Source organism: Monocercomonoides exilis (assembly GCF_001643675.1).
Source record: "Monocercomonoides exilis strain PA203 chromosome Unknown scaffold6-2077815, whole genome shotgun sequence".
Taxonomy (NCBI): domain Eukaryota; phylum Preaxostyla; order Oxymonadida; family Polymastigidae; genus Monocercomonoides; species Monocercomonoides exilis.
In genome coordinates, this window is record NW_027150551.1 from 1,055,876 (window position 1) to 1,081,046 (window position 25,171).

Consider the following 25,171-nt stretch of genomic DNA (forward strand, 5'->3'; position numbering starts at 1 on the left):
GAATGATCACTTTCTTCTCTTTATTCAATGATATTTTCTATCTTATTATAATTTCACAAAATAAAAAATTTCAAAGAAGTCAAAGAATTTCAGATATGGAGATTAATATGGTGAAATGTTTTGTTATTTTCATCCAAGGAGTCTCTTCTCTTCTCTTTCTTTTCTATCCAGAGCGTTGATAATTGCATTTTGGCAAAGCTTTTCGAATTCACTTTTGATCTATAAAAAAAATGTTTATTTAGTAAAAAAGTTTTATTTATCTTTTTAAGTATAAAGCAGCAAACAAGGTCTGGAGTTTGTTCAATTGAAGTATGAAAAGATGGAATGCGTTGAAAAGCTTTTCCTGGCGTTGGTGGTCCCATTGGGGGATCGAAAGGATGAAGATGTTGAGCAAACACAAGACAGTTTGAATCCTTCATTGAAAGTGGCATTGCAAATGACCGATACCACCATTCCATTTCTCTTTCTTGACTACGATCTTCTGCGTTATATACAAAAATTATAGCATCTGTGTCCTGTTGTATTGCTTTCCAGCCACCTTCAAATCTAATTTGAAAATATGAAAAATGTTGCAATTTGAAAATAAATTCAATAATATTTATATGAAAAAAAATATCATACGCTCTATCACCAGATACGTCCCAAACTTCGACATAAACTTTGTTTCCAAGACCTGGAGCCGAAACGGTTGTTTGAGTAATAACTTCTTGAATCCGAACTCCAACGGTTTTTTCGTAAGATTCTGATGGATGCTCGGAAGTTCCAGCAATAAGATTTGCAATATTTGTCTTACCCGTTCTACATGGCCCGATTATAATGATTTTTGGATGAATCTTCAACGACATTGTTCGTTTAATGGTTATTCATTGGAAATGTTTTGAATGTTTTTTTTTTGTTCGTTATTTATTCAGAAAAGCCAAATTATTTTGAATTCGATGATTTGACGGATTAGAAATAAATGCACCATAATAAACAATTTATTTTTTTGAATTGTTTTAATTGTTAATTTTTTTATTTAATAAATACATATCATAGATATCGATAGAATATTTTTAATTGCCATAAAGATAAAAATATTAAACAGCGTAAATGAACACTGAAGAGTGGATTAGAGCAAAATTATTTGATGAATCACAAATAATTTCTTATAAAGATATTCAAAAAGAATTCAACTGCGCACCTGTAAAGGCAAAAGAGTATGTACTTTGGAAATTAATTTTCTCTACTTTAAAAATTATTTTTTTAAAAGGATATTATCTTCGTTTTTCAATAATCATTCAAAAGAACTTACCTGCATTTACTATGTTACACTTGTTAAAAATGAAACAATTAGTGTCAATCTAATGGCTCATGGTATTTCGTTGATATTTGCATTTTTCCATTTTTTGAGACTATATATTTTCGATATGTATGAATAGATGAATACTTAAAATTAGAATCATCACTAATTCATAACTCTTTCATATACAGCATTACAAAAGCAGAGAGTCATAAAGATAAAGATGAGAAAATGGAAATTGATGATGAAAAAGGCAAAGAACAACGAACTATTGATGAAGTTACTGATTCAATCAGAAAAATGTGGACAGATCTCCGTAAGCCACCAACAAATTGGATACGAAAGTAATATTATTATTTTATAATTTTATTGAATCATTATTGTTTTTATTGTATGTACAATTGTATTGTTAGTGAGCCATATGTCCATTCAAAATGGATTAATCACGATGGGAGTGTGTTTCTTCCTCCGATAAATAATTCCCCAGTTCCTCCTGTTTCGCCTCCACTTATTCCTTCCGATAAGTTCTTGAAATCTCCTCGATCTCCTTTGGTCATTCAAAATGATAGTTCTACTGACTCGAAAAAAAAGCCTGCTTCATCTTTTGCTTCTCCTCCTCATTCACCAGGATCGCCAGCTTCTTCTTTCATTTCTCCTCCATCATCTCCTGCTTTGTCCTCAAAGACATCTGAAAGCTCTGCAACAAGTCCTCAATCTGTACATGCAGCAGCTCATCAACCAGCAACAAAAGCTAATCAGGCCAAAAAGCCAACCTCCACTTCAAAGCAAAAAACTTCTCAAGCAAAAGAGCAAAAGCAATCACAGCCGAAACTTGCATTTAAAGCAATGGCAACATCCCCAACAAAAAGGAAGCGAGGGCTTGTTTTGTCTGATGAGGAGGACGAAGACAGCAGCGAAATAGATGAAGAAGACGAGATGAATGAAGGAGTCGGAGAAATTGAAGGTTCAGAGTTTGTTGGAGAACTGGAAGAATTAGATGATGACCAAAAAGAAAGCTCTTCTCTGTCAAGAAAAAGAATGAGGCTTGACGATTCAGAATCAGTACACCAGCAGGAGCTGTCTTCATTCTCCAATTCACAGTCTCTTTCAAATTCTGTGCCAGAGTCTTTAAGTCCAATGCTCTCTGATTCTCAATCAAACAGTCAGTCGTCATCAAATTCTGGTTCTAAACTTTCGAGTTTGTTGAAGAAAGATACAATTTCAACTGGCAATTCACAGCACGACTCTCCTGCTCTTGCAAAGCCAGCACAGTCACAAACGAAAGCGAGAGCTTTGCCAAGCACATCCTCAAAATCAACCAGTAGTTCGGCTACAAAAGGCAAAAAAGGAACTCAAGGGCATTCGTCTATATCATCTTTCTTTAAGCCAAAATAAATAACTTTTCGAATGAATAACTAATGCTTTCACAGATTATTATTTTTTTTTCCCCAATAATTTAGAAAGACATTTATCATAACATAACAGTGTGTTTATGGTATTAGAATTCTGTTATCTTCACTTTCGCAAAACTTTTATATATAAACGGAAAAATCTTTTCATAATAATTTAAAATGAAAAGCGAAAGCTAGATGCATTAACGTTATTTGCGTGTATATTTCAAAATATAAAATCATAAAATCCAAATAAATTAGAAGGAAAATAAAAAATATTTTTACCAAAAAACTTTCCCATAAGAAATTTTAAAGATTATTGCATGAGTATTTTTTAATGTTTACGATAACAAAACAAAATATTCTTCATCGTTCAATTCGAACACCAGATATTTTTGATTTTTCATTCCCCACAGGCGTACCACCAGCTCCTCAACCAAGAGAAAACAAGTTAATTCTTCAAGAAAAATCAATAAAAAAGCATGTTGATTTATTTAAGGAGTGCTTTCCTGGAATTGATATTGAGTACATCGAAAATGAAATTGCAAAACATGTGAAAGAACCAAATTTTCAGACGAAATTGATGGATTCATTGTTGGATATGGATGGGAAATACCCAAAAACTGATTTATCAAAACAATCAAACAGTTCTGTGCGCACAAGGGATTTTACAAATACTTCCATTGCTGTTAGTGATAGCTATCAAAGACTTGCGCAAACTTTTATTTTAAATGAATATAGATACTTACCTGAAATATTTTTGAAAAGCCAACTTCAACTTTTCAATTTTCATATCCTTCCGTGCTTCGAATATCTTTCAAAAAACTTACAGATTTTTACAAATTATGCAATTTTGGATGGAGAAAAAATTGATATTTTGGATTACCCGAGAGAACTATTATCATTTTTGCCATGTAGCGATGGAATATTTTATGAGGAATATAAGACTCTTTTAAATGAAAAAGTGGAAGCCGAAAAGGAGTATCAAAAGGAGCTGCAAAAAGAGGTACAGTTGAGTGTTGCACTGGTTACTGGGCGTCAAATTGTGGAATGCCCGATTTGCTACAATTCATGCTTTGAAAGTGAATTGCATCAATGTACCAGAGGCCACACTTGCTGCATTCGGTGCGTGTGTAGTAACATCGTTTCTGGCTTGGGAATTCAGCGCACTAACAAGCAGTGCATCGCAGAAACCGACTGCGATGGCATATATCCAACGTACCAATTGAAGAAAATATTACCTGAGCGAGTTTTGAAAAGATTTTTGGAAGTGGAGGAGCACGAATCTCTATTGACAGCTCATATTAAAGGGTTTGAGAGATGTCCATTTTGTGATTGGGGGATGGTGATAGAAGATAAAAACGAGCCAGAGTTCCACTGCAAAAGGCCAACATGCGGGAGAATAACATGCCGCAAATGCAAAAAAGATTCGCATCTTCCGTTTTTGTGTGCTGCTGAAGTGGAAGAAAGCGAAGAAGCGCTGTGGAAGTATGTGGAGGAGAAAGCCGACGAGGCACGCATCAGGCATTGCCCGCATTGCGGTGTTCCGGTGGTGAAGGTGAAAGGGTGCAACCACATTGCATGTGTATGTGGGAATCACTTCTGCTATTTGTGCAGCAAAATCTTGCCTGCAAGTAACATCTATGGACACTTCAACAGAGGGGATGGGACGGGATGTGCAATGTATACAGACTCGTTGGCAGATGATAGCAAACGAGTGAAAGAAGCGGCATATAAGGCGAAGGAGGAGTGGATGATGATGCATCCGCGCTGCACACATATAAAGCTCTTGATTGAGGATGTATTGAAAATTGAGGAGAAAGAAGGAAATGATTAAAAAGATCTATTTCCTTATAAATTGCTTTTTTTGTTGTTGTTTGAAATAGTGTTATATTTTTTCTTTTTGTTTATTAAAAAAGAAATTTTTTTTCAAATTTGAATACGTTCAATGGAAAGTTTTTGAAGATTTTGCTTTTTAATTAAAATTTAGAACAAATGACAGATTATTTATTTTCGCTTTCAAGTTGATTTGACTCATGAAAGCTTTTTAAAAAGAAATATTAATTTTGTTTTAATTTCAATTGAAAACTGAAAATGATAGCAAATGCAGTCTTCTACGTATCATGAAAATGGAAACATATTATCGAGTCGATGTTATTCACGGAATTCTTTTTCCCGCATTGAATCTAATTTGCATTAAAGAATCTTCAAAATAAGCTTTATTTTAAATCAAAAATTCCTTATCTTATCATTAAATTTGTACTTAAAATTTCAATCAAGGAATAGTCCGATGAATGAATGAAATAATCAGACTGAGAGAATGAATAGTCTGATGAGTTTCATTCATTCACATTCTATTTCCAGTGAATCATTTAGTGATTGAAAAGCTCTTCCCTTTCGCAAACATTGATTCTATTTAAATTTTCATCATTTTACGATTGTCACAAATGCAATTGAAGTTCTTTCTTTTTGTATTTCTGAAGATTATTTTTAATAAAAAATAAATAAAATAAAATAAAATAAAGAAGCAAATTTTTATAATTTACAATTCAACATAAAAAAAAAAGTGGCATATGCTAATTATTCGCTGTCCATACTGATCTCTTTATTTTCCTCGCCTTCTTTTTCTGTTGAATCCTTCATGTTACCTTCTTCGCACTCTTCGTGTTCTTCACGCTTTTCGTCTCCTTCATCACATTTTTTGTTATCATTGGTATCCTTCTCTTCCTTCTCTTCTTCCTCTTTGTGTTCTTCCTCTTTCTTATCTTCTTTGTTTTCTTCCACTTCCTTCTCATCATCATCAGTGCCATCATCAGTGCCATCATCATCATCATCACTATCATTACTGCTATCACTGCTATCACTATCTTCGCTATCATCGCTGTCATCACTATCATCAGTATCGTCATTGTCATCTTCGTCTTCGTCTTCGCTTTCATCTTCGCGTTCATCATCTTCTTTCTTCTCTTCAATTTCTTCTTTCTCCTCCTCTTCCTCCTCTTCTCCTTCTCCATCTCCGTCTCCATCTTTCCATTTCTCCTTCCAAACCTGCGACCAAACATAGTCCCAAGAATATTGCTCCCAATCCTCCCTCTCCTTTGTCCAGGAACCAGGAAGCATCGGACCAAAATATGCTGTTAACATCTTTGGAACATAAGTTCTTGAAGGCTGAGAAACAGAAGAAGAAGAAGCAGAAGAGGAGGAAGAAGAAGAAGAAGAATTATCTAAGTTGATTGAAGAATATGACTCTGAAGATTCCATGTTTGTCTCACATTGCTGATTGTTGGTTTCATTTGTTGCATCTTCAATACTTTTTTCATTCGAAGAAGAAGAAGAAGAAGAAGAAGAAGAAGAAGATGATGATGATGATGATGATGTTGATGTTGATGATAACTGTGAATTTGATCTTCTAAATATTTCATTGTCGTTGTACTTCGACACAAAAAGCGGAACGGGCGACTCAGCAGAATAAAAAGACGAAACTGAAGATCCATCAGCAAAGTTCTCTTCAATCTCCAAATGAATCAGATTTCGAGGTTGTGCTTCATCTTCTTTGTGATTAATGCAATTTTCACTAACACTTTCAGAAAGTTCCGAATCTTTTTGATTTTGCAATGTATTTTGATTCTCCTCATTGTTATTCTGCATCTCCAATTCATTTTTATTTTCTGAGACAAAGACATTTTCATCTTTTGTCTCCATTTTTTCCTTCTCAGCGAACTTCTGGGCTTCTTTGTCCATCGCCCAGATGTCTTCGAAGCGGCAGTTGCGGGGCAGGCAGAAGGCGATGTTTGATGTGATGCGAGCGGCAAGCGAAAAGAGAAGATAAGCAGAAGCTGGCTTCATCTGCCTTGTGAGGGAATAGTAGTTTGTTTGAAGTTTTGGCTGAGTGGGTGAAGAAGTAGTTGGAGAAGTAATTGAAGTAGAAGTAGAAGAAGCATTGGAAGAAGAAGAAGAAGTTGATAATGATGATGATGAATTCTCGGTTGAAAGTTCGTCTGAAGAAGCTGTTGAAGAAGTCAAAGCTCTTGCAGACTGATTGGAAACTGATTCCCCATCTTTATCTGTTTCTGTTTCTTTGTCCATTTCAATGTTAATTTCTTTCTCTTTCTCTTTTTCTTTTTCTTCAGCATTCTCATTAACATTCAGTTGATTATTCGTTTCAACTGTTTTTTTATCAAAAACATCAGAGTTAGCCAATTCTTCTGTCAGCGTACATTCTTTTTCTTGCTCAACTTGTTTTTGCTCTTTAATTTCAATCTCAGTTTCTTTGGTATCCTCATCAATAGTTTCTTCTTTGGCATTCGTTTTGATTTCTGCTAATTTTATTGATTCGTCTTCCTCTTTCTCTTCATCTTCATCATCATCATCTTCTTCTTCATCGTCTCTGTCTTCGTCATCATCTTCATCGTCATCATCATCATCATCATCATCATCATCATTTTCTTCCTCTTCCTCTTCATTTTCATTTTCATTACCCTCTTTTTTGCAATTTTCTGTGTCAAATCCATCTTCTCCACTAACACTTCTGCTTTCTCCACTTTCCTTTATCTGAATCATTTCATCCTTTTTCTCCTCCACGGCTTTTCTCAGCTTCTCCTTTCGAAGCTGTGCCAGTTCTCTTCTCTTCCTCCTTCTCCATTCTTTTGTCTGCGCTTTCTTCTTCTCTTTCTCTCTCTGTTTTTTCGCCTTCTGTACATCTGTGTCTCCCTGATACCCAATCCCGCCCCACGGTGCAGCCATGAATATCACATCAATGTGCCGCCCTTCAAAAGTGCCTGCCCGCGCAAGATCCATGAAATCTCCCTGGAATAATAAAGGAGAAGAAAGAAAGAAAGAAAGAAAGAAAGAAAGAAAGAAAGAAAGAAATAGGAAACAAAATAATGCAGATGATGAAAGAAAAGCGAAGCAATGGATATTAGGAATAAATATAGATTATAAATTTAATAATAAGATAATAAAATTGCATTAATAAATTGAAAAAGCAAACAAATTGTGCTTCAAAAAAAGAAAAAAAAACTTTTTAAAATAAAAATGAAAATTTAAATTTCATTTTCAAATATTTATTTTTGCAAAGTGCATACAACAAAAAATTCTATTCTATCATCAACTCCATATATTTTAGCATTATGTTTTGCCATTTCTACTTTAACTGGATCAATATCTCCAGCTATCACAAGTTCGCAAGTCATGGCAAATTGAATGGCGTTCCCTCCACATCCGCAAAACGGATCAAGAATAACACCGCAGCGAAGACGTTGTGCTTGGTGAATAGCAACTGCTTCTGGTGTTGCAGAATACCATGACTCATTGTCAAGTTGTATTCCTTCATCAAATCGTGAAAATAAATAGTGCCGTTGACGGTAATAATGAATAAGTTCTGGAGGAAGATTTATTTCCTTTTTTTTAATGTTTTTGGCTTTTAATTTTTCTGAAGAATGACGTTTCGTTAAAAATTTTTTATCTGCCCTTGAAACAAAATTTGACGGAAATCCTGCTTGAGCAATTTCGTTGTTGGATTTACAGTTTTCACTCGATAAACTTTCACATTCTTTTCCAGATTCTTCATTCATTGAGTCCAACAGATTTTCTTTGCTAGAAGTTGCTTTTTCATCATCATCATCTTCTTCTTCTTCAAAAACAAGATGCTCATTCTCTTGATGAACTTCAATAGTTGAAGGTTCATTGGAAAACATTCCATCTTGAACAAATCCTCCTCCTTCAACACGTAGCGAGTCTGAATCATCATCACCTTTCATAATGCATTCCAATTCATACAATACGCTGTTCCTTTCAACTGATGGAGGTTCTTGCAACGAAGATGTGAGAAGATTTAAAAATGATTCATACGTTGCATAATTCCCTCTTAAAGAAGGATGAATCACCATTTTAGGACGCTCAGAATTTTGAAATTCTTTCAGTCGCTCATCTATAGAATCTTCTGAGGATGAGCTGTCGCTGTCAGAATCAGAATTTGATGAATTATCTGATTCCATTGATCATAACCAATTTTACAAATAAAGAATATTCATCAAAAATTGCATCCAATAATATATTCAAATAGTTCTCATTATTCAACAATGAATGCAATTGACTTCAATAAGTAATAATTTTTTTAGGAGAAAAATGCCTTTTATTAAAAGTTTTTAGCTTATTAAAATTAGATTTTTAGAAAATGTATATTTTTTTGATTTTATTTTCATGTTTAGCAAACACAAAAAAAGAAGAAGAAACATAGAAATAAAAAAGGCCCCAACTTTGCCTTCAAAATAAATTCATTGATTGAATAAATATTCAACCATGAAGCTTTCGGCATTACATCCATGTGCGTTCAATATCAGTTGATTTCTTCTTGTACGAACTTTTCTTCAGCTTCTTGGATTCCACAATTGTAACAGTACCGCCAGAGTTTCCGGCGCCGACTCCGAATTTAATTTCCTTCGGGATGCCAACATATGTCACAGGCTGCCTCTTTCCGTTCTTGAAAAAGATGACCCTCTCTTTTCCTTTCTTTTTCGGCTTGAGATCAACTTCAACAGTGATGCGGTCTCCGTCTGTATAAGTTTCGTTTCCAGAAACCGACGAGCTGTTCTGATAGATTATTCCCGTGGTGTAGTACGCTATGGACACACTATCATATCCAAAGCACGAAGTCATTGAACGACTGTTGGGGAACGCGCACAGTCCAATCACTGGAGTCCATGAACCACCTATTTGATTCTTTAATACCACCTCAAATTTCCAGACTGCTTTCTTCACTGGCTTTGCTGTCACAATCATGGTAGATGTGCGATAATTCCATGTGGCCACATTCTTTTTGATAGTCACAGTCGACCCTGCGAACTTGTCCCAAAGTAATTGAAGTTCTAAATTTCGCAGATGTTGTGAAAATTAGAAGCAATATTTTTGCAATAGAAATAGTTAAGTGAACAAATAAATAAAATAAAATAAAATAAAATAAAAATTGCATTAGCACGTAAAAGCTTTAATAAAAAAATGTTCAAACTTCCAATTTTAAGCTTGTCCTTCTTTTTCTTCTTTTTCTTATCGTCTGAATCTGAATCTGAACTTGAACTGTCGCTGTCATCGTCATCACTGTCATCACTGTCATCACTATCGCTATCGCTACTGCTATCATCGTCATCGTCACTGTCAGAATCATCATCGTCGTCATCGTCATCATCGCTACTTGAGTCTTTCTTTCCTTTCTTTTCCTTTTTAGATTTCTTATCCTTCTTTTCCTTCTTGTCTTTTTTTTCCTTTTTTTCCTTTTTTTCATCATCTTCTGATGATTCTTTTTCTTTTTTTGTGTCTTCTTTTTTTGACTCTTTTTCTAAAAATAGACTCCGTGCTCTTTTGCATATTTGTTTCAATGATTCGGTTTCCTTTAAGAAAAAAATTAATCAGAAAATGAAGCATAAACATTGAATATAAATATCAAACATTGTCTATGTATTCTTTAAATTTCGATTCAAATGCTTCAAGGTCTTCAAGAGTTATATCAAGCTTTTCATCTTCCAGAGATTCTATTATATTTTTAACAAAAAATGACAACGTCAAAATTTTAAAAGACTGCACGCCCAAACCTTCTTTTTCTTTTTCCTCTTCAAATTTTCCTTCAATTGCATTTTTTATAATTATTTCTGCCTCTTCCTCCTTATCAGATTCTATTTTTGTTTGAAGGAATTGTGCGGTCTTCTTTAGAACGTCAATGAGTTTTATCTTATGCCACTCAACATCTGGCATCTTTTTGACTCCCAATGCAACAAGGAGCTCATCATTTGAAAGCTTTTTGGTCTCTTCTCCAGATTCCATTTGAGTTGATCTTCCCTTTAGAAATTCCACAAAGCAGAGAAAAATTAGGTTTTGTTTCGCAAAAAGGAAAGTTTTGCTTTGAGACATTTAATTAATTAAAATAGTTGTGCTATAATCTGTGAGTATGTATTTTTGAAGTTATTATGCATTATTTATGCTTTATTTTTGTGTTTGAAGGATTTAAGAAAACTTGATTCCTATTTATTCGTTGGATTTAACTGTAGAATTGCAAAAGAAGCATCAAGACGAACACCACAAAACATGTGATGGAAGCAAACTGTTTGAAGGTTTTTTCCACCTCAACTTTGTCTGACAGCGAAATCCATCCTTCGTCACCGGAAACGTTAACTGGGAGTAGAGGAGCACATAGATTGAATAATTTTGGAAAAGCAGAACAACAAATTTATTGCTCAAGTTACTGTCCGTCTGTGCAGCAGTCGAAGCTGTCTTCTCTTCCTTTTGAGCTTAAAGAGACTTCTTTAAGTGTAGCACATGGTGCTGCAGATAGGTTTGCACAATCATGGAATAAGAATACGTTGTACACAGATGATGGCACGTTCCTTGAGAAAGACCAAATATTGAACTTTTCTATGAAGTTGAAACAACTGGAGCCAAACAAGAAAGAAGACATACGAGAAAGTGATGATTCAAAAGTCTCTGGAAACTGGGGAATTCAAAACTCAAAGCTAATTATGCACTTTAGCTCTCCAAAGATATCAAATATTTGCGGAATTGGAACCAAAAACGAAGAACGGTTTATTACTCAGGAAAAGGAAGGTTCGACGGATTGGCAAAATTTGTTGAAAAGGAATGTATTTGGACCTGAGCGTTCAGTTGCACCGTTCGGGTTTGTATCGGATTTAAGCAAACGATTATTGGTACGTGAAGAACAGCAAGGGAAAACAATTTGGAAATCAAGAAATGAGCAGGGAGGAATGAGTGAAGAAAGAAAGTCCGATGAAGCTAGTTTATCTTTGCATTCGTTGAGCACATCTTCAATTAGTTCGTCGTGCGAATCTCCAGAAGCACTTGCAGGAGATGTCATAAAGTGGAGGCCTAGCTTGACTTTGCAGAGCGAAGTGAGCGGAGATGTTGTTGTCGAAGTTGGAGGAGAAAAATGCACGGACTTATTAAATCTTCGGATGGACGAGCTGAAAGAGAAATGGCAACATGAAGACTCAATAGCAGTCGGAGCACAATACGCTGACAGAAATTGCAGCCTTGCTGAGAGCTTTGGTGCTTCTGGCACAAACGATGATGATAATCTTTTTCTTGAAGAACAAATGTCACGAAGGAGAATAGTAAAGGCGCAAATTAAAGAGGCAATTCAGTTTCGAAAGATATTTGGAGTCTGGGTTGAAAAAGAATGGAACAACAACGAGGAAGAGAGGCAGATGTGGGAAGCAGCCAAGCGAAGAAGCGAGAAAAGTGTTGGTGAGAAAGAAGAGCAGGAACAGTTTTCAGATCAAACGATAGAAGAACTGAGGACACTTCTGCGAGAGAAAGAAGAGGAAACAGAAGCAAATGGCAAAGACACAGTTCAAAAGGAACGGAATGAGATAGAAGAGGGAGGATGCAAAGAGACAAACATCAAGGAAAGGAAAGAGTTTGACTCAGTGGGGATTCAGGAGCTGAAGCAGCTGATTGAAAAGAAGGAAGAAAAGATGAAGAAAGAAGAGATAGAAAAGAGTCTTACGGCTGCGGGCAGGTTTTTTATGAGCGTTAAAAGAGAATACGAGAAGCTGCAAAAGAAGGGGCAATGCTGCAGTGGGTTAGAGTTTGACCCGAAAAAGATGAAAGTGGTGCAAAACACTGAAAAGAAAGCAAGATACACTCTGATCAAGGCCAATTCAGATGATTTCAAGGAAATATCCGTCTTTCAGGATCATCATCTCCAGCTGGATGCGCCCATCGATGTTTCTCCGTATTCTTTTCCTGATACAAAGTGTGAAGAAGCAACAGCAGAGCGATTGGGCAGCTCATTGACAGCTTGTTGTGTTGAAGGTGTTTCTCCTCTGTTGCAGTCGAAGAATCTCATTTGTTCTGAACAGTATCCCACTCGACAAGTAGTCAGAGGAAACATGATTCGTCTGACGCATCCTTCAGGTTTGTTTTCGTCAAGAAACATTTTTGGCAATTCTGGGTTGATAAAAACAACGAAATTTTATTCAAAGAACGAGGAAACAAAGATGGGGAAGGAACTTCAAGCTAACGAAAGAAAGGAATGCTCCAACTTCAATGAGAATATCTGTAGTTTTCTATCTCATCCTTTCAAAGATCGACTTTATCTGGAAATGTTTACAGAACCCGAATACTGCTGCTCCAAATCAAAGCCACTTTTCAACGAGCCATCGAAGCAAATTACTTTTGATGATTTTGAATGTGTGCCTTGCATTTTGAGTCTGTGTTATTACTACAAGATCTTCAAGAGCGACTCTTCATTTGATTTGGCTGGAGATGACAAGTATTTGTTGTATGAAAGGACAACAAGGAACATGATAAATGAGCTTCGCTTTCAATATTTGAAGACAAGGGAACTGATGGAAGAGAGGAAGTATAAAAAGACCCCACCACAACGAAAGTTCACTTGGAGCTTTGATGTGTGGATTCCAGCACTAAAAAGACAAAGAAGAGGGAAAAAAGGAAAGAGTAAAACAAAGTTGGAAGCTCTGGAAGATTCATAAAAGCTATCAAATCAATATGAGGAAATTGAATAAAAAAATAGTGACTCAGGAAAAAAATTTTTTTGAATGTGTATTATGGACAGCTAAGAGCAGCTTGTGTTTACTATAATTGCTTTAGTACTTTTTTGTATCATACTCTCAATTTAATAAATGTTTATTTTTTTAACTGAAACTGCGAATTTGCTTGAATTTACTTGCAGACGTTTGAAAAAGTGAAATGTTGAAATTGTTTGAATGCTCCTTTCTACATTTATTGAACATTCATGTTTTTGCATAATCATGCAGAGTATGTTTTCGCACTTTGGAAGTTTTAGTCATTGTTAAATGGAATAAAAAGCAATCAAACAATAAAAAAGAATACAGAAAAAATTTTTGCACAAAAAATTGTTGTTAATAATCCTTCTTGTTTTGCACGACTATAATGTTTTATTTTATTATCTTACGAAAAGTATTGCCTATGCAAAAGTGATTCCATAAAAAATTTTCTTTTTCCCTTCATTAGGATTTAAGATTCAAAAGAGGATGGTTTCACACACTTATTTGAATTGCTTAAAAGGAAACTCTTTCATTTTTGTTTCTCTTTTCTTTTTGTTTAATTGTTTTTAAAGGAAAAAATTGATTCTCTGCTTGAATCATTGAAAATTTGGCCTCAAGTTCCTAGACTGTGGAAAGATAGTTTGATGGCATATATATTTTCTTTATTAACTAACTTCAAACAATATAAATTATTTTTATAAATTTTAAATAGCAAAAGATACATGGAAAAACGATGATGATCTTGGAATGATAAAAGTTCTTGTTCCTCACGAGCATCTTCATGGTATTGATTGCATTCATTTTTCTCCATTAATCTTTTAATTTTAATTTATTTTTTTAACTTGCATCATTCAATTACAATTTATTTAACCAATCTTATTCGTAAAACATTTAGATATCCCATCTCGAGAAGAAATTGAGTTATATGAGTATCACTACGATAAATTACTTCTTGCCAAACTTTCAGAAAAGCAAGATTCATGTCAAGCAGAGCCTCCATTTACGCTGCCTTGCCGTTCCTCTTCTGAAACAATTGGTGATGAGCCAGCACTTCCAGAAATGACACTTTCACAGATTGAAACTTTATTGAGGTTAAGCCCAGATGAACGAGAACAACAGCTTCGTTCGCTAAAAGCAGAAAAGATGAACATGTTCGAGAATGACGAACTTGATACTGAAGCCGAATACGAAAATGATGCTTCATTGGTTGATGAGATTGAGAGATGGAAACGTGGAAAGGAAATTCTGCATTTTTCGGAAGGAATCAGCGAAATGGCGCGTACCAAAATAGAAGCCAAAGAGGAATATTTTAAAGGCAGACTGCAAGAAAGCAGAGACGGGGCATTGGATCAAGAATCGGATAATAATCTGTCATCCACAATTGATTTGATGGCAAAGGAAGCAGATGCACCTGATTTCCAGACGAGCAAAGTTAAAATCGAAGACGACACGGTTGTGATGGAAGACGGAGACGATGCGAACATCCCGCGGCCACTTCAGGAACAATACTCGAATGTCTCTGACAAATCAATGCGCTCATCTTCTTCAACCACACCTCATGAAGCATCTTCTTCTCCTTCTTCTGCCTCTTCTTCACCAGATGCTCAGCTTTCTTCAGAGCCAACAGATCCCTCTGGGATTTCTCATCCGCAACCATCTGATTCATCTTCATCTTCTCATCAACTGCCTTCTGCTGATACATCACTCACAAAAAACGCATCACATTCTGATTCGATTTCATCATCATCTTCTTCTTCTTCAGCTTCTTCTTCGTCGTCATCATCTTCTCTTGATACTGCAGCGTCCAAAGAAGGAAGTAACAAGAACAACGAAAAAGAAGAGAAGAGAGAAAAAGAAAAAGAAGAAGAAGAAGAAGAAGAAGAAGAAGAAGAAGAAGAAGAAGAAATGAATGAATGTGCCGAGAAAGAGAAGAAAGGCGATGACTGCAAAGATGAAAAAGCGAACGAGTCGTCTCATTCGAATGAGCAAATGCAAAAGAATTGTGTTAACAAAGCGAAGGAATCAACTGAAGATTCTTCAATTGAAAAGGGAGAAAAGGAAAATCAAACTGAAGCAGTGAAAGAAGAGAGAAGCAATGATCAAAAACACAGTGAATCAAAAGAAGACAAAAAATGTGCTGATAAAATGCTTGAAGAAGGCAATGATGATCGAATTGAGGAAAATTCAAAGGGAGAAAAGGCAATTCAACACGAAAAAGATGAACGGGAATTGAAGAAGAATCATTTTCAGATGTATGATGATGACAGCGAAGAAGATGAAGATGGTAATGAAGAAGAAGAAGGTACAACTCCACAAAAGAAGAGAAGAGACGAAAGGCGATCAACAGCATCATCAGCAGCATCAATAACCGCAACAGCAACAAAAGGAGAAGGAGAAGGAGAAGGAGAAGGAGAAGGAGAAGGAGAAGGAGAAGGAGAAAGAATAGAGAAATTATCCAGTGATGTTAATAATACCAATAATACCAATAATAATAATAATCCTCTTCTTCCCCCCGAGTCCGATTCCGACTCCTCCTCCTTGTTTCCTTCATCTCTTTCCTCCGAGCAGCTCGCTGAATTCCTCTCAGACCCCTTTTCTCTTCAGAGTTTTCTTGCCTCTCGCTCAATTTCCGCGCCAATTATTTTTCCTCTTCCGCACAACGACGCACAGTTTGATGTTGATTCAGAGTTTGTCTATAAAAAATTTGAGCTGCCGAAGCATCCGGCGGTGTGGCTGAGGGGAAGGAAAGGGAGGTGCCTTGTGGATGGGGAGATATGGGACGAGGAGAAGGAGAAGGAGAAGGAGAAGGAGAAGGAGAAGGAGAAAATGAGGGAGAAGGAGAAAGAGAGAGAGAGAGAGAAGGAGAAGGAGAAAGGAAAGGAACAGGAAAGGAAAGGAAATGATTCAAAAAATAATGAAGCGAAAGAGGGTAAGAAAGAGGGAAACTTGCAAAAGAATAGCAATTCCAATCAAAACAGCAAAGAAGCCAAAAAAGCAGAAAAAGAAGAAAATTCTTCAAAAGAAGGCAAAAAAATGAGTGAGCAGAAAAAAGATCAGAAAAAGAAAGACAAACAACAAGAAAATGAGAATGCGAAGAAAGGCAAAGGAAAAGAGAAAGAGAAAGAGAAAGAGAAAGGTAAAACGAAAGGAAAAGAAGAGGGGAAAAAGGAAGGAAACAAGCAAAATGATAAGAAAACGAAGAAGGAAGAGAAGAAATTGCAGAAAGAGAAAGAGAAACAAAATGCAAAAAAAGAGAAAGAGAAAGGTAAAAATAAGGGAAATGCTAATGATAAGAAGAAAGACGAGAAAAAACAAGAAAAATCGGAAAAAACAAAAGAAGACTCAAAAAAAGGAGGAGAAAAAGCAAAAGAGAAAGAGAAAGAGAAAGAAAAAGAAAAATTAAATCAAAAAGAAGACAAAAATGAAGATGCAACCGAAGAAACTGATGAAGACGATGAAGACATAATTGTTCCTGAGAACTTGAAAGGGAAAAAGAACAAAGCGAAAAGAAAGAAATGGATCAAAGAAGAGAAAATCAGAAGAAAAGAGGCAAAGGCAAAGGCAAATGCTAATTCGAATGTTAATGCAAATATTTCAATAGAACCAGCTGCCAATGAAAAAACAGATAATTCTTCTTCTTCTTCTTCTCTCTCTACTTCTTCATCTGCTGCAAAACATACAACAAACAATGCTCACTTAACCACTTCGGTTTTTGACTCGGCTTCTGCTTCTGCTTCTTCCTCCTCTTCCTCATCATCTTCTTCTTCTTCAATTCAACCAACTTCTTCTTCTTCCTCTTCCTCCTCTTCCTCTTCTTCTTCCACCCAGACCTGCCCCTTCTGCTCCTCAGACTCTCTGATGGTGATGAACCTGAAGATCATCTCCTGCCCGTTCTCCACAGGCTCCATCGACCCTTTCTCCTCCGACTCCTCCTCGTCTTCCCCTTTCAACGACGAGCCAGTACCCGATGAAGAATCGCAGATATGCACACCAGGAATGGTGATAGGGGGAAGATACGAAGTGGTGCGGTATCTGAACACAGCTGCGTTTTCTGTGGCGTTTGAGTGTTTTGACAGAGAAAGGCAGGAGCGGCTGTGCATGAAAGTGACGAAGGAGATGAAGTACTTTGACCAGTCGGTGGATGAGATCAAGCTGCTTTCGTACATCAACGGCCACGATAGAGAAGACAAGTGCCACATGGTGCAGATGCGGGACTACTTCTACTACAAAGAGCATCTTTTCATTGTGTGTGAGCTGCTGGGAAACAATCTGTATGACTATCAGCAGAAAGTGGAGCATAACATCGAGAAGGGTTTGAAGGAGATGATGATTGCAGAGGACGAGGAGCGGAAGGAGAGGATTCAGCAGAAGCTGGAGCTGATACAGAAGACGGAGGAGGCGAAAGGGAAGATGAAGCGTGCAAGAGCTGCGATTGGTGCAGAAGGAGAAGGAGAAGGGGGAAGAGAAGGAGAAGGAGAGAGAGAAGGAGCGGTTGATAACTTGTATGGAGCTATTAATGGAGAAGAAGATGCTGACGAAGACGAGGAAGACTTTCTGGAGGAAGACGAGCTGGTTGACGAGCTGCTTGAGGAAGGGTTTGAGGACGAGGCAGCGTATGTGGAGCGGCGGGAAGCTGAATACATTGTGCGTCTGAGAGAGCTGAAAGCGCGGTTCAACTACTTCAACATACCCCGGCTGCAGCTGATTGCGCGGCAGATTCTGGAAGGGCTTGCATTTCTGCATTCCATTGGGCTTATGCACTGTGATCTGAAGCCTGAAAACATCCTGATTGCGTCGATCGACCCGTGTGTGGTGAAGATCATCGACTTCGGCTCTTCCTGTTTTGTGTGTGATGCGCTCACGTTTTACACCCAGTCGCGTTCATATCGTGCTCCAGAGGTGATTCTGGGCAGACCGTATGGAAGAAAGATTGACATATGGAGTGTTGGGTGTATCATTGCAGAGATGCTGACAGGGAGAGTGCTGTTTCTGAATGAGTCGCTGCAGACGCTGCTGGGAAGGGTCATTGCGATCACAGGAGACATACCACAGTCGTTCTTGAGGGAGTGCAAGTACAGGAAACGCTACTTCACACATTCAGGAAATCTGTATGAGATGATTACAGAGGAAGATTTAGAGGAAGCAGGGGAAGACGAGGAAGAGGACGAGGAAGAGGAGGAGGAGTTTGAAGAGGATGGAGAGGAAGAGGAAGAGGAAGAGGAGGAGGATGGTGATGAAGATGAGGAAGAGAATGATGAAGAAGAAGCAGACAAGGAAGACGAGCTTGCAGATGCCGTGAACAAAGACTACGACGACGAAAGAGACGAATTCGGGATCAAAATCGACTCGAAACCAGGGCATTCACATCATAATCAACATAGTCATAATCACCAGCATCGCAAGCGCCACAAGCGCCGGGTGAGAAGGGTATTGAAAAGCCGAAGACAGAAAGTGGGGCTGCACTATGTCCTGCCGAAGGAAACGAACCTGATGCACCGGCTGGGCACCGACGACATGCTGTTTGTGGACTTCGTGGCGCGGCTGCTGACTGTCGACCCGTCGCTCCGGCCGAGCGCGGAGGAGGCGCTGAGGCACCCGTGGTTCCAGGTGAAGTATCCACAGAACGAGAAATGAATTGGGGAAATGTTTGAGGGGAGAAAAAAATAAAAAATAATAAATAAAATAAAAAACATTTTTTCAGTTTTCTTTGAAACAACTCATGTCATATTTGATTATACATATTGATTTTGTATGATTCTTTTGTTGATACTATTTCTGACTTTCTTCATAAATCTATTTTGAGTACTTGAATTCACTTCAATTGATAAACTGTAGTTTTTATTTCTCTCTTAATTTAAACTTTTTAATATTTATTGCATCACCAAAAAATGAAATTTTTTTATAATTAATTTATGGTTAATCAAATCAGAAATTGGTGAAAAAGTTAACTCTGGTCAACATTTTTTTCTTGAAAAGTAAATACAATCATCACTTGTTCGTTATTTAACATTTATTGATTTTTAAAACTTGATTGCTCCAACAGGCGCATTACTATTAAAATGCTAAATAAAAAGCAGATTTCTTATTGCAAATAGCATTATTTCCACATTTTCGTTCTGCGCACTTGTTCTTTTGATATTTATATAAAAAAAATTGTAACTTATTCGTCGAAGTGATAAACATGCTTTAATCAGTAAATGCAAAAATTACTTTACAGAAATTTTTAAATTCAAGTTCAAGCTTGAGTTTTTGAAAATGACAGAAAAATGACAAATTTATCAACAGATTCGATTAATAATGTAGATTCCATAAATTTATATCATTTGTAATTATGTCGTACGCGTCGTATAATCATTCGATTGTAAATCTGATATAAAGCATAAATTCGATATTTTATTTGTTAAAATTCTAAATAAAATTCAAAACAGCAAATACAACACAAGAATAAAAGTATTTCGATTTTTGACATCAAAATATGTTTTTTATTACTGATAATTATTCAACAAAAATCATTAGAAATTTTGCAAAAATTCCGTAAAGCTCACATTGGTTCAAAGCTTGAATAACTATATAAATAATTATAAATTATGTTTATAACCATTATTATATAATTAAATCAAAAGTTTATGTTGCTGTCTTGTGCGTTAAAGTATATTTTTTTAATAAACACCCTTGTATTTTGTCAACTTAAAACGAGCTATAAATTAGCCGATGGGTGCACTGTAAATATTAGAGACAAGCAATTGTTTTTACAGCGGAATTCTTCCTTATCCTTTCATTCATGTATTCTGGTTGCACAAAATTACAACGCGTTATTTTACGTGACACAGAAAAGTATAGCTGAATTAAGTTGCGTTACTCTTCGTTATGAAGAAAATACTTCTCCATTCTTTCAGACTGATGAAGGAAAACTCAAAATATCGAACTTAACTTTAGAAAATTTGAATCTTCAGAAAACATATTCATGCTTAATTTACACTAACAATATAATGGACACTGTTGCAATCGCGGACTCAAAATTTACGTCAATGGAACTTCAGATGAAATCATCATTTTTATATGATTCTGAAATTTCTAGATCATTAATAGATAAGGTGATTTTTATTAACATCACATCAAAAAGTGAGTTGAAAAAATTACCTGAAAAACGCTCGGAACGATGTGAAATGCGCTTTTTAACTGTTACTAATTGTATGTTTGATAGATGCCCAAATTCTCATGAAGGAGCTCTTTTCTCGATGCATGGAGAAAATATTCAGGCATCTTTTCAAAATGGATCGATTAGCAATGCGTGTAATTCGGTTTATGTTAATTCTCGCCAAACCATCACAGGAACAGTGAACTATACCGACTACATCTTCAGTTCGTTGTATACTTCTTACTCCAGTGGTGGAGCTATACATGCAAATCCACTATGCAACTTGACTCTTAATTTGTGCGAATTTTCAGATTGTTTGGCGACCAACGGAGATGGTGGATCGATATACACTTATAATGCAACTTTAATACAAATAAACAACACAAATTTTAAAAACAGTTCTGCTTACTATTCTGGGGGAACTATACGAGAGTCTTATTCAAAACGATTTATTTTGCAAAATGTGAAAATACAATCATCTTTATCTAAGAGTCGGGAAGGAAATTTGTATGGAGGAGGAGGAGTATACATTAGTGAAGGGGTTGCTGTTGTTTTAAATAATGTCACTTGCAAGGACTGTAAAAGCAACCACAGTGGAGGAGGAATGTTATTAACTCATTTTTCTTCATCCATGTCGATTGTCGAAAATACGTTTGACAATTGCTCCTGTTATAGTGGTTATTCAGATTTTGGAGGGGGCATTTGCTTCACTCCGAAGCAATCGTCTTATTCTATAACATATTATAAGCCGAATATCACCTTTTGTGAGTTCTTGAACAATTATGCAGGATCAACTTACGGAGATGATTTGGCGGTGGATCTAACCAATTATTATCCTTCAAATTCGTACTATGAGAATATGTCCTTATGGCTGGATCGGTCGTGTGTTTCTATGTGCCGTTCTAATTCTCTGTCCGACAATAGAGTTATCGTTAATTACACTGACTGTAGTTTTTGGATTCATTCAATTGTTTATGTTAATCCATCGAACCCCCACTCATCCTTGGTAAATTGCGGATCAAAAGATACTCCTTGTTATTCTCTGTACAGTGCAATTGAGAGTATTACACAAAAACAAAACGTGACTCCATCCATAAATGACTATGTGTACGTTCCAGTTCATTCCAATGATAATTATTTTGAAAATTCGATCACAATATCTGAAAAAAATGTGATTGTTTTCCCTGATGACAAGACAACAGAAGTTTTCACTGCTATGGAAACTTCCGGTGGGGATCCGTTTTCTTCTTCTTTTGCTTCTTCTTTGTCATCTTTATCTGGTAGCCATAAAGGGTCTGTGGCAAACGGTAACGTCACTATCGTTCCAAACTCTTTTTCAACGATTTCGTTGATTAATGTTGTAAATGGGTCAAGAATGGTTGCTACTTATGTTGATTTTAACTCACACTGGAATTGTTCATATGTTCTTAGCCAAATTATTTTTACAGTGAAATCTTCTTATCTTTTTCTCGATCACGTCACTTTTAAAATACTTGGTGCGAATTCCAGTTATTATTCACGCGGGATGGAGTCTTTTATTTCGATGACGGATAGCGAAGCCACAATCTTGCAATGTACATTTTATGGAGAGCTCAATTATAACAAGCATAATAGCCTGAAAAACGGAAATGAAGCAGCTTTTAATGATGCATATCTTCCCACATTAAATGAAGAAAAAGCTTTGGATATGGACGGTGATTCATATTCAGTCTGTGGAGCGACTAAAGGAATCATTAGTTTGAACAAATCTATTTTGGAGATCAACAGCAGTTATTTTGCTTATTCTTATGACCATGCAATCGTTGTCAGCAATTCTTCGGTTGATATTAACGAAGTTATCATCAACCAATTGGAAGATCAGTCAACCGTTTTCAGGCCATTTTGCAGGTCTATTTATTGTGATGGTGATGGCTCCATTTTCTTAGAAGGCCTTACTGTGTACAAAAGCTCTTATTCATCACAAACTGCAAGTGGAAAGTCGATGAATTTGGATGATCTGAGCTCTAATTCCAACGCCAGCCCACTCTGGATAAATTCTAATGGCTGCTCGTTGTTTGGCTCAGATTTGAATAATCACGATGTGTTTTACTCACCCGAGATAACAACAGCTACACTGACAATTGAAGAAAATGAAAGCGCTGAGTTAGAAGTGTCGGGGCAATATCTTATTCCTTGTTCTCTATATTTCTCTCTTGGCATACCCAAAAATAATTCTTGGGGCTCAACTTCAAGCGCTTCTTCTTCTTCTTCTTCTTCGGGTTCGCAGTCTCAATCCTCAGAAAATGGTGATTCATCATACTACTGGACTTCTCATTTGACTTTTTCCAATCACAACAGTGCGAAAAAGGCTTCGCATTATTTTTATGGAAATGAGAGTGTTTCTAACAGTTATTTCGATTCGTCTTCGGTCTCATCTTCTAATCAGCCTCAATCGTTACGAAATGCTTTTGCTTTGCCAAACAATCTATTTCCAAGGAAAATTGAAAATGTTGTGCTTCGGCTTTATTATCCTTCGTCGACTTACTCTGGAGAAGATTATCTATCTCTTGTCTTAACCATTTCGGATTTCCGTACAGACCCTCCGCCTGATGATCCACCAATTGAGCCAGATGATCCGGATGAACCCAAAAATAACAACACCACGCCTACTAACAACGACAGAACGACAAAGGGAACAAAGCTGAGCATTGGAACGATCATCTGCATTGCATTTGGCTGCACAGTTCTTTTGTGTATAGTGATAGTCATTCTGGTTGTTTTTATAGCAAAGAGAAAGAAGAGCAGCGGGTCAGGCGACGGAGGCGAAGGAGACAGAAGAAGGAGAATGTCCAGTCGAGAAGACGAAGGAGACGTACAGCTTAACTCGGTGGAAATGATGGATGTTTCCCAGACAACAGTTGCAGCTCTTCCACCTCCACCTGCGCCTGCATATACAGTGCAGTCTGCTTCTGTTGCTTATCCAGCAACTTCAGTTCCTCCTTCTGCGATGCCTTTTTCGAGTGTTCCTGTGATTCCTATGACTGTCACGCAACAATTACCACCCCCTCCTCCGTTGGCGTTGGGAGTTGTGAATGTTAACCCGCTTTCTCAGTCGCAATATGCAGTCTCGAAAGATATGTCTCTCCCAGTGCAGCAGATAAATAACATTTCTCCCTCTCCGCTTCCATCACCAATTATGATTGGATCTACAATGAACGTGTCTCAATTCGCAAAGACGGCTCTTCCGCCTCCGCCTCCTACTCAAGTGAGCTTGTCACAAACAGGTCAGCTGACTGCCTTCCAGCAGAGAATGCTATCAACACAGCTGGTTCAAAATCAAATGAAAAACAGCCAGATGCCTCCGCCATCGCAGCAAAGCTCTTTTTTGCAGATGAGCAACTCTCAAGTTCTGCCTGCTCCCGTCGGACAAAACCAGGAGCCTCAGGTGAATAATGCTCATTCACAGCAAGCTTCTCAGTTTCTTCAGCAATCTCAGTCTCAGCTTCCACAGGGAAATTCGATGTATCGTTCTCAGGCAGCACCTCCTCCAAGTTCTGTGAGCAGTATGCCTCTGCCGCTGCCTCCTGTGATGCCATCTCCACCGGCATTTACTGAAACAATGAACCAGCCAGCCAGAGATTTGAACTTGGCAGCAGCACAGACGCAGTTTCCGTCGATGCTTGCCTCACAGAAAAGCATTGCGGGGCTTCCTCCGCCTTTACCAATCAGCACGTCTAGTGCTCCTCAAAACTCAACAGTTTTGCCAAACACTGAAGATTTGCCTCAAACTGAGGTTATGAACAGCAATTCGTTGTCTCCAACTCCTGTATATAATCCTGGATTTGAAGATTTTTCGAAATTGTCGCATCTTGTCGAGTAATTTCAGAGATTTTAAAAAATGAAAAATAAAAAGAAAGAGAAGAAAAATATTACAAAAATATACGGAATTTTGTTTTTGAGCGAGCATTATCTTTAATTCGTTTGTGGTTTTAATTTTCTGAAAAGGATTTTTTTTTTCATTGTTTTTGATATTTTTTTATGAATTTTTTTTTTTATGAATTTTACTCAAAATGAGAATTGATTTGTAATTTGCTGAATTTTATTTTGACTTCATTTGTAATTAAACGTGTTAATTTGAGTTCAAGTCATTTATCTAGTAGTGTTGTTTTTTTATTCGACTCTTAGAATCAATCCCTTATAACATAGAGTTTAGCTGTGCTTGTTTGAGTACTGAATTTGTTTTGCATTGTTTTTACACTCTAATATTCTTCACAAAACTGTCTAGTTAACGCATACCACAAAACAACAATAATTAGAGAAACGGTCATATTGATTTATCACCAATAAATGTTTATTCATCATTTAAAAGAATCTCAAGAAGTTCAATGTGATATTGATAATTTGTTGTGTAATAAAGGATTTCATGTGATAAATTTTAAAACAATAATGATATTTGTAAATGCTTTTAAAATTGATTCAAATATTTATTATCAGTTTTTTTTTTTTTTTTTTTTTTTTTTTTTTTTTTTTTTTTTTTCGGAAAACTATATGGTGGAAAATACGGACTTTCAAGCTATTTTTGCACAAAGCACAAAAAAATTGATTCGCTCAAAACTTTATTTCTCTTTCTCAGATTTCAAAACGAATTTGATTTTCATAACTGAAAACAGTTATCATTGAAATCAAAACAAAAAAAATATTGTGTCATTTAACGAGTGTCAAAAACGAACTTATTTTCACTGTGTTTTTTTGATTTAAAAATAGTCAATGAAAAGTGCATAATTTTTCAATGAAAATGCATGAAGTGAAATATTTTGTCCCATTTGAAAGAAGTGGGTGATTATTTTTG

General features: G+C 36.5%; 8 protein-coding genes across 8 annotated transcripts; 5 read left to right on the plus strand and 3 right to left on the minus strand.

Annotated features, from left to right (window-relative positions):
* Positions 1–3: 3 nt before the first annotated feature.
* On the minus strand, positions 4–850 carry MONOS_467 (IFT22, intraflagellar transport protein 22). The gene is made up of 3 exons (XM_067874762.1): positions 622–850; positions 285–546; positions 4–219 (listed from the first exon to the last, which is right to left on the minus strand). Exons 1-3 carry the CDS (start codon positions 843–845, stop codon positions 130–132), a joined length of 576 nt encoding a protein of 191 aa, XP_067733857.1. The 5' UTR covers positions 846–850; the 3' UTR covers positions 4–129.
* Positions 851–994: 144 nt separating this feature from the next.
* Positions 995–2,842, plus strand: MONOS_468 (uncharacterized protein). The gene is made up of 4 exons (XM_067874772.1): positions 995–1,196; positions 1,250–1,353; positions 1,419–1,623; positions 1,693–2,842. The coding sequence occupies exons 1-4, from the start codon at positions 1,090–1,092 to the stop codon at positions 2,672–2,674; spliced, it is 1,398 nt and encodes a 465-aa protein (XP_067733858.1). The 5' UTR covers positions 995–1,089; the 3' UTR covers positions 2,675–2,842.
* Positions 2,843–3,007: 165 nt separating this feature from the next.
* Positions 3,008–4,507, plus strand: MONOS_469 (putative E3 ubiquitin-protein ligase RNF216; the record flags this gene model as incomplete). The annotated part of the gene is made up of 1 exon (XM_067874783.1): positions 3,008–4,507. One exon carries the CDS (start codon positions 3,008–3,010, stop codon positions 4,505–4,507), a length of 1,500 nt encoding a protein of 499 aa, XP_067733859.1.
* Positions 4,508–4,680: 173 nt separating this feature from the next.
* On the minus strand, positions 4,681–8,674 carry MONOS_470 (putative Ubiquitin-conjugating enzyme E2 S). The gene is made up of 2 exons (XM_067874795.1): positions 7,755–8,674; positions 4,681–7,476 (listed from the first exon to the last, which is right to left on the minus strand). Exons 1-2 carry the CDS (start codon positions 8,664–8,666, stop codon positions 5,251–5,253), a joined length of 3,138 nt encoding a protein of 1,045 aa, XP_067733860.1. The 5' UTR covers positions 8,667–8,674; the 3' UTR covers positions 4,681–5,250.
* A 161-nt stretch (positions 8,675–8,835) lies between these two features.
* On the minus strand, positions 8,836–10,501 carry MONOS_471 (uncharacterized protein). The gene is made up of 4 exons (XM_067874806.1): positions 10,257–10,501; positions 10,114–10,196; positions 9,677–10,055; positions 8,836–9,536 (listed from the first exon to the last, which is right to left on the minus strand). The coding sequence occupies exons 1-4, from the start codon at positions 10,483–10,485 to the stop codon at positions 8,986–8,988; spliced, it is 1,242 nt and encodes a 413-aa protein (XP_067733861.1). The 5' UTR covers positions 10,486–10,501; the 3' UTR covers positions 8,836–8,985.
* A 14-nt stretch (positions 10,502–10,515) lies between these two features.
* On the plus strand, positions 10,516–13,402 carry MONOS_472 (uncharacterized protein). The gene is made up of 2 exons (XM_067874814.1): positions 10,516–10,607; positions 10,663–13,402. Exon 2 carries the CDS (start codon positions 10,752–10,754, stop codon positions 13,167–13,169), a length of 2,418 nt encoding a protein of 805 aa, XP_067733862.1. The 5' UTR covers positions 10,516–10,607; positions 10,663–10,751; the 3' UTR covers positions 13,170–13,402.
* Positions 13,403–13,672: 270 nt separating this feature from the next.
* On the plus strand, positions 13,673–19,094 carry MONOS_473fu474 (putative serine threonine-kinase dyrk2). The gene is made up of 4 exons (XM_067874835.1): positions 13,673–13,694; positions 13,778–13,844; positions 13,918–13,989; positions 14,101–19,094. Exons 1-4 carry the CDS (start codon positions 13,692–13,694, stop codon positions 18,837–18,839), a joined length of 4,881 nt encoding a protein of 1,626 aa, XP_067733863.1. The 5' UTR covers positions 13,673–13,691; the 3' UTR covers positions 18,840–19,094.
* Positions 19,095–19,848: 754 nt separating this feature from the next.
* Positions 19,849–24,661, plus strand: MONOS_475 (uncharacterized protein). Its single transcript, XM_067874846.1, has one exon. It carries the CDS (start codon positions 20,195–20,197, stop codon positions 24,200–24,202), a length of 4,008 nt encoding a protein of 1,335 aa, XP_067733864.1. The 5' UTR covers positions 19,849–20,194; the 3' UTR covers positions 24,203–24,661.
* The last annotated feature ends 510 nt before the right edge of the window (positions 24,662–25,171 follow it).

Coding starts and splice junctions, on each gene's coding strand:
- MONOS_472 (XM_067874814.1), top strand. CDS start 10,752: ATGGAAGCAAACTGTTTGAAGGTTTTTTCCACCTCAACTTTGTCTGAC.
- MONOS_475 (XM_067874846.1), top strand. CDS start 20,195: ATGGACACTGTTGCAATCGCGGACTCAAAATTTACGTCAATGGAACTT.
- MONOS_470 (XM_067874795.1), bottom strand. CDS start 8,666: ATGGAATCAGATAATTCATCAAATTCTGATTCTGACAGCGACAGCTCA. Junction 7,477..7,754: donor ATAGAATAGAATTTTTTGTT/GTATGCACTTTG, acceptor TTATTATTCCAG/GGAGATTTCATGGATCTTGC.
- MONOS_468 (XM_067874772.1), top strand. CDS start 1,090: ATGAACACTGAAGAGTGGATTAGAGCAAAATTATTTGATGAATCACAA. Junction 1,197..1,249: donor GCACCTGTAAAGGCAAAAGA/GTATGTACTTTG, acceptor TTTTTTTAAAAG/GATATTATCTTCGTTTTTCA. Junction 1,624..1,692: donor CCAACAAATTGGATACGAAA/GTAATATTATTA, acceptor TTGTATTGTTAG/TGAGCCATATGTCCATTCAA.
- MONOS_471 (XM_067874806.1), bottom strand. CDS start 10,485: ATGGAATCTGGAGAAGAGACCAAAAAGCTTTCAAATGATGAGCTCCTT. Junction 10,197..10,256: donor AGAGGAAAAAGAAAAAGAAG/GTTTGGGCGTGC, acceptor AAAATATAATAG/AATCTCTGGAAGATGAAAAG. Junction 10,056..10,113: donor TTAAAGAATACATAGACAAT/GTTTGATATTTA, acceptor TTTTTCTTAAAG/GAAACCGAATCATTGAAACA.
- MONOS_467 (XM_067874762.1), bottom strand. CDS start 845: ATGTCGTTGAAGATTCATCCAAAAATCATTATAATCGGGCCATGTAGA. Junction 547..621: donor GACGTATCTGGTGATAGAGC/GTATGATATTTT, acceptor TTTTCAAATTAG/ATTTGAAGGTGGCTGGAAAG. Junction 220..284: donor TTGAACAAACTCCAGACCTT/GTTTGCTGCTTT, acceptor TTTTTTTTATAG/ATCAAAAGTGAATTCGAAAA.
- MONOS_473fu474 (XM_067874835.1), top strand. Junction 13,845..13,917: donor TCCTAGACTGTGGAAAGATA/GTTTGATGGCAT, acceptor AATTTTAAATAG/CAAAAGATACATGGAAAAAC. Junction 13,990..14,100: donor TCCTCACGAGCATCTTCATG/GTATTGATTGCA, acceptor TAAAACATTTAG/ATATCCCATCTCGAGAAGAA.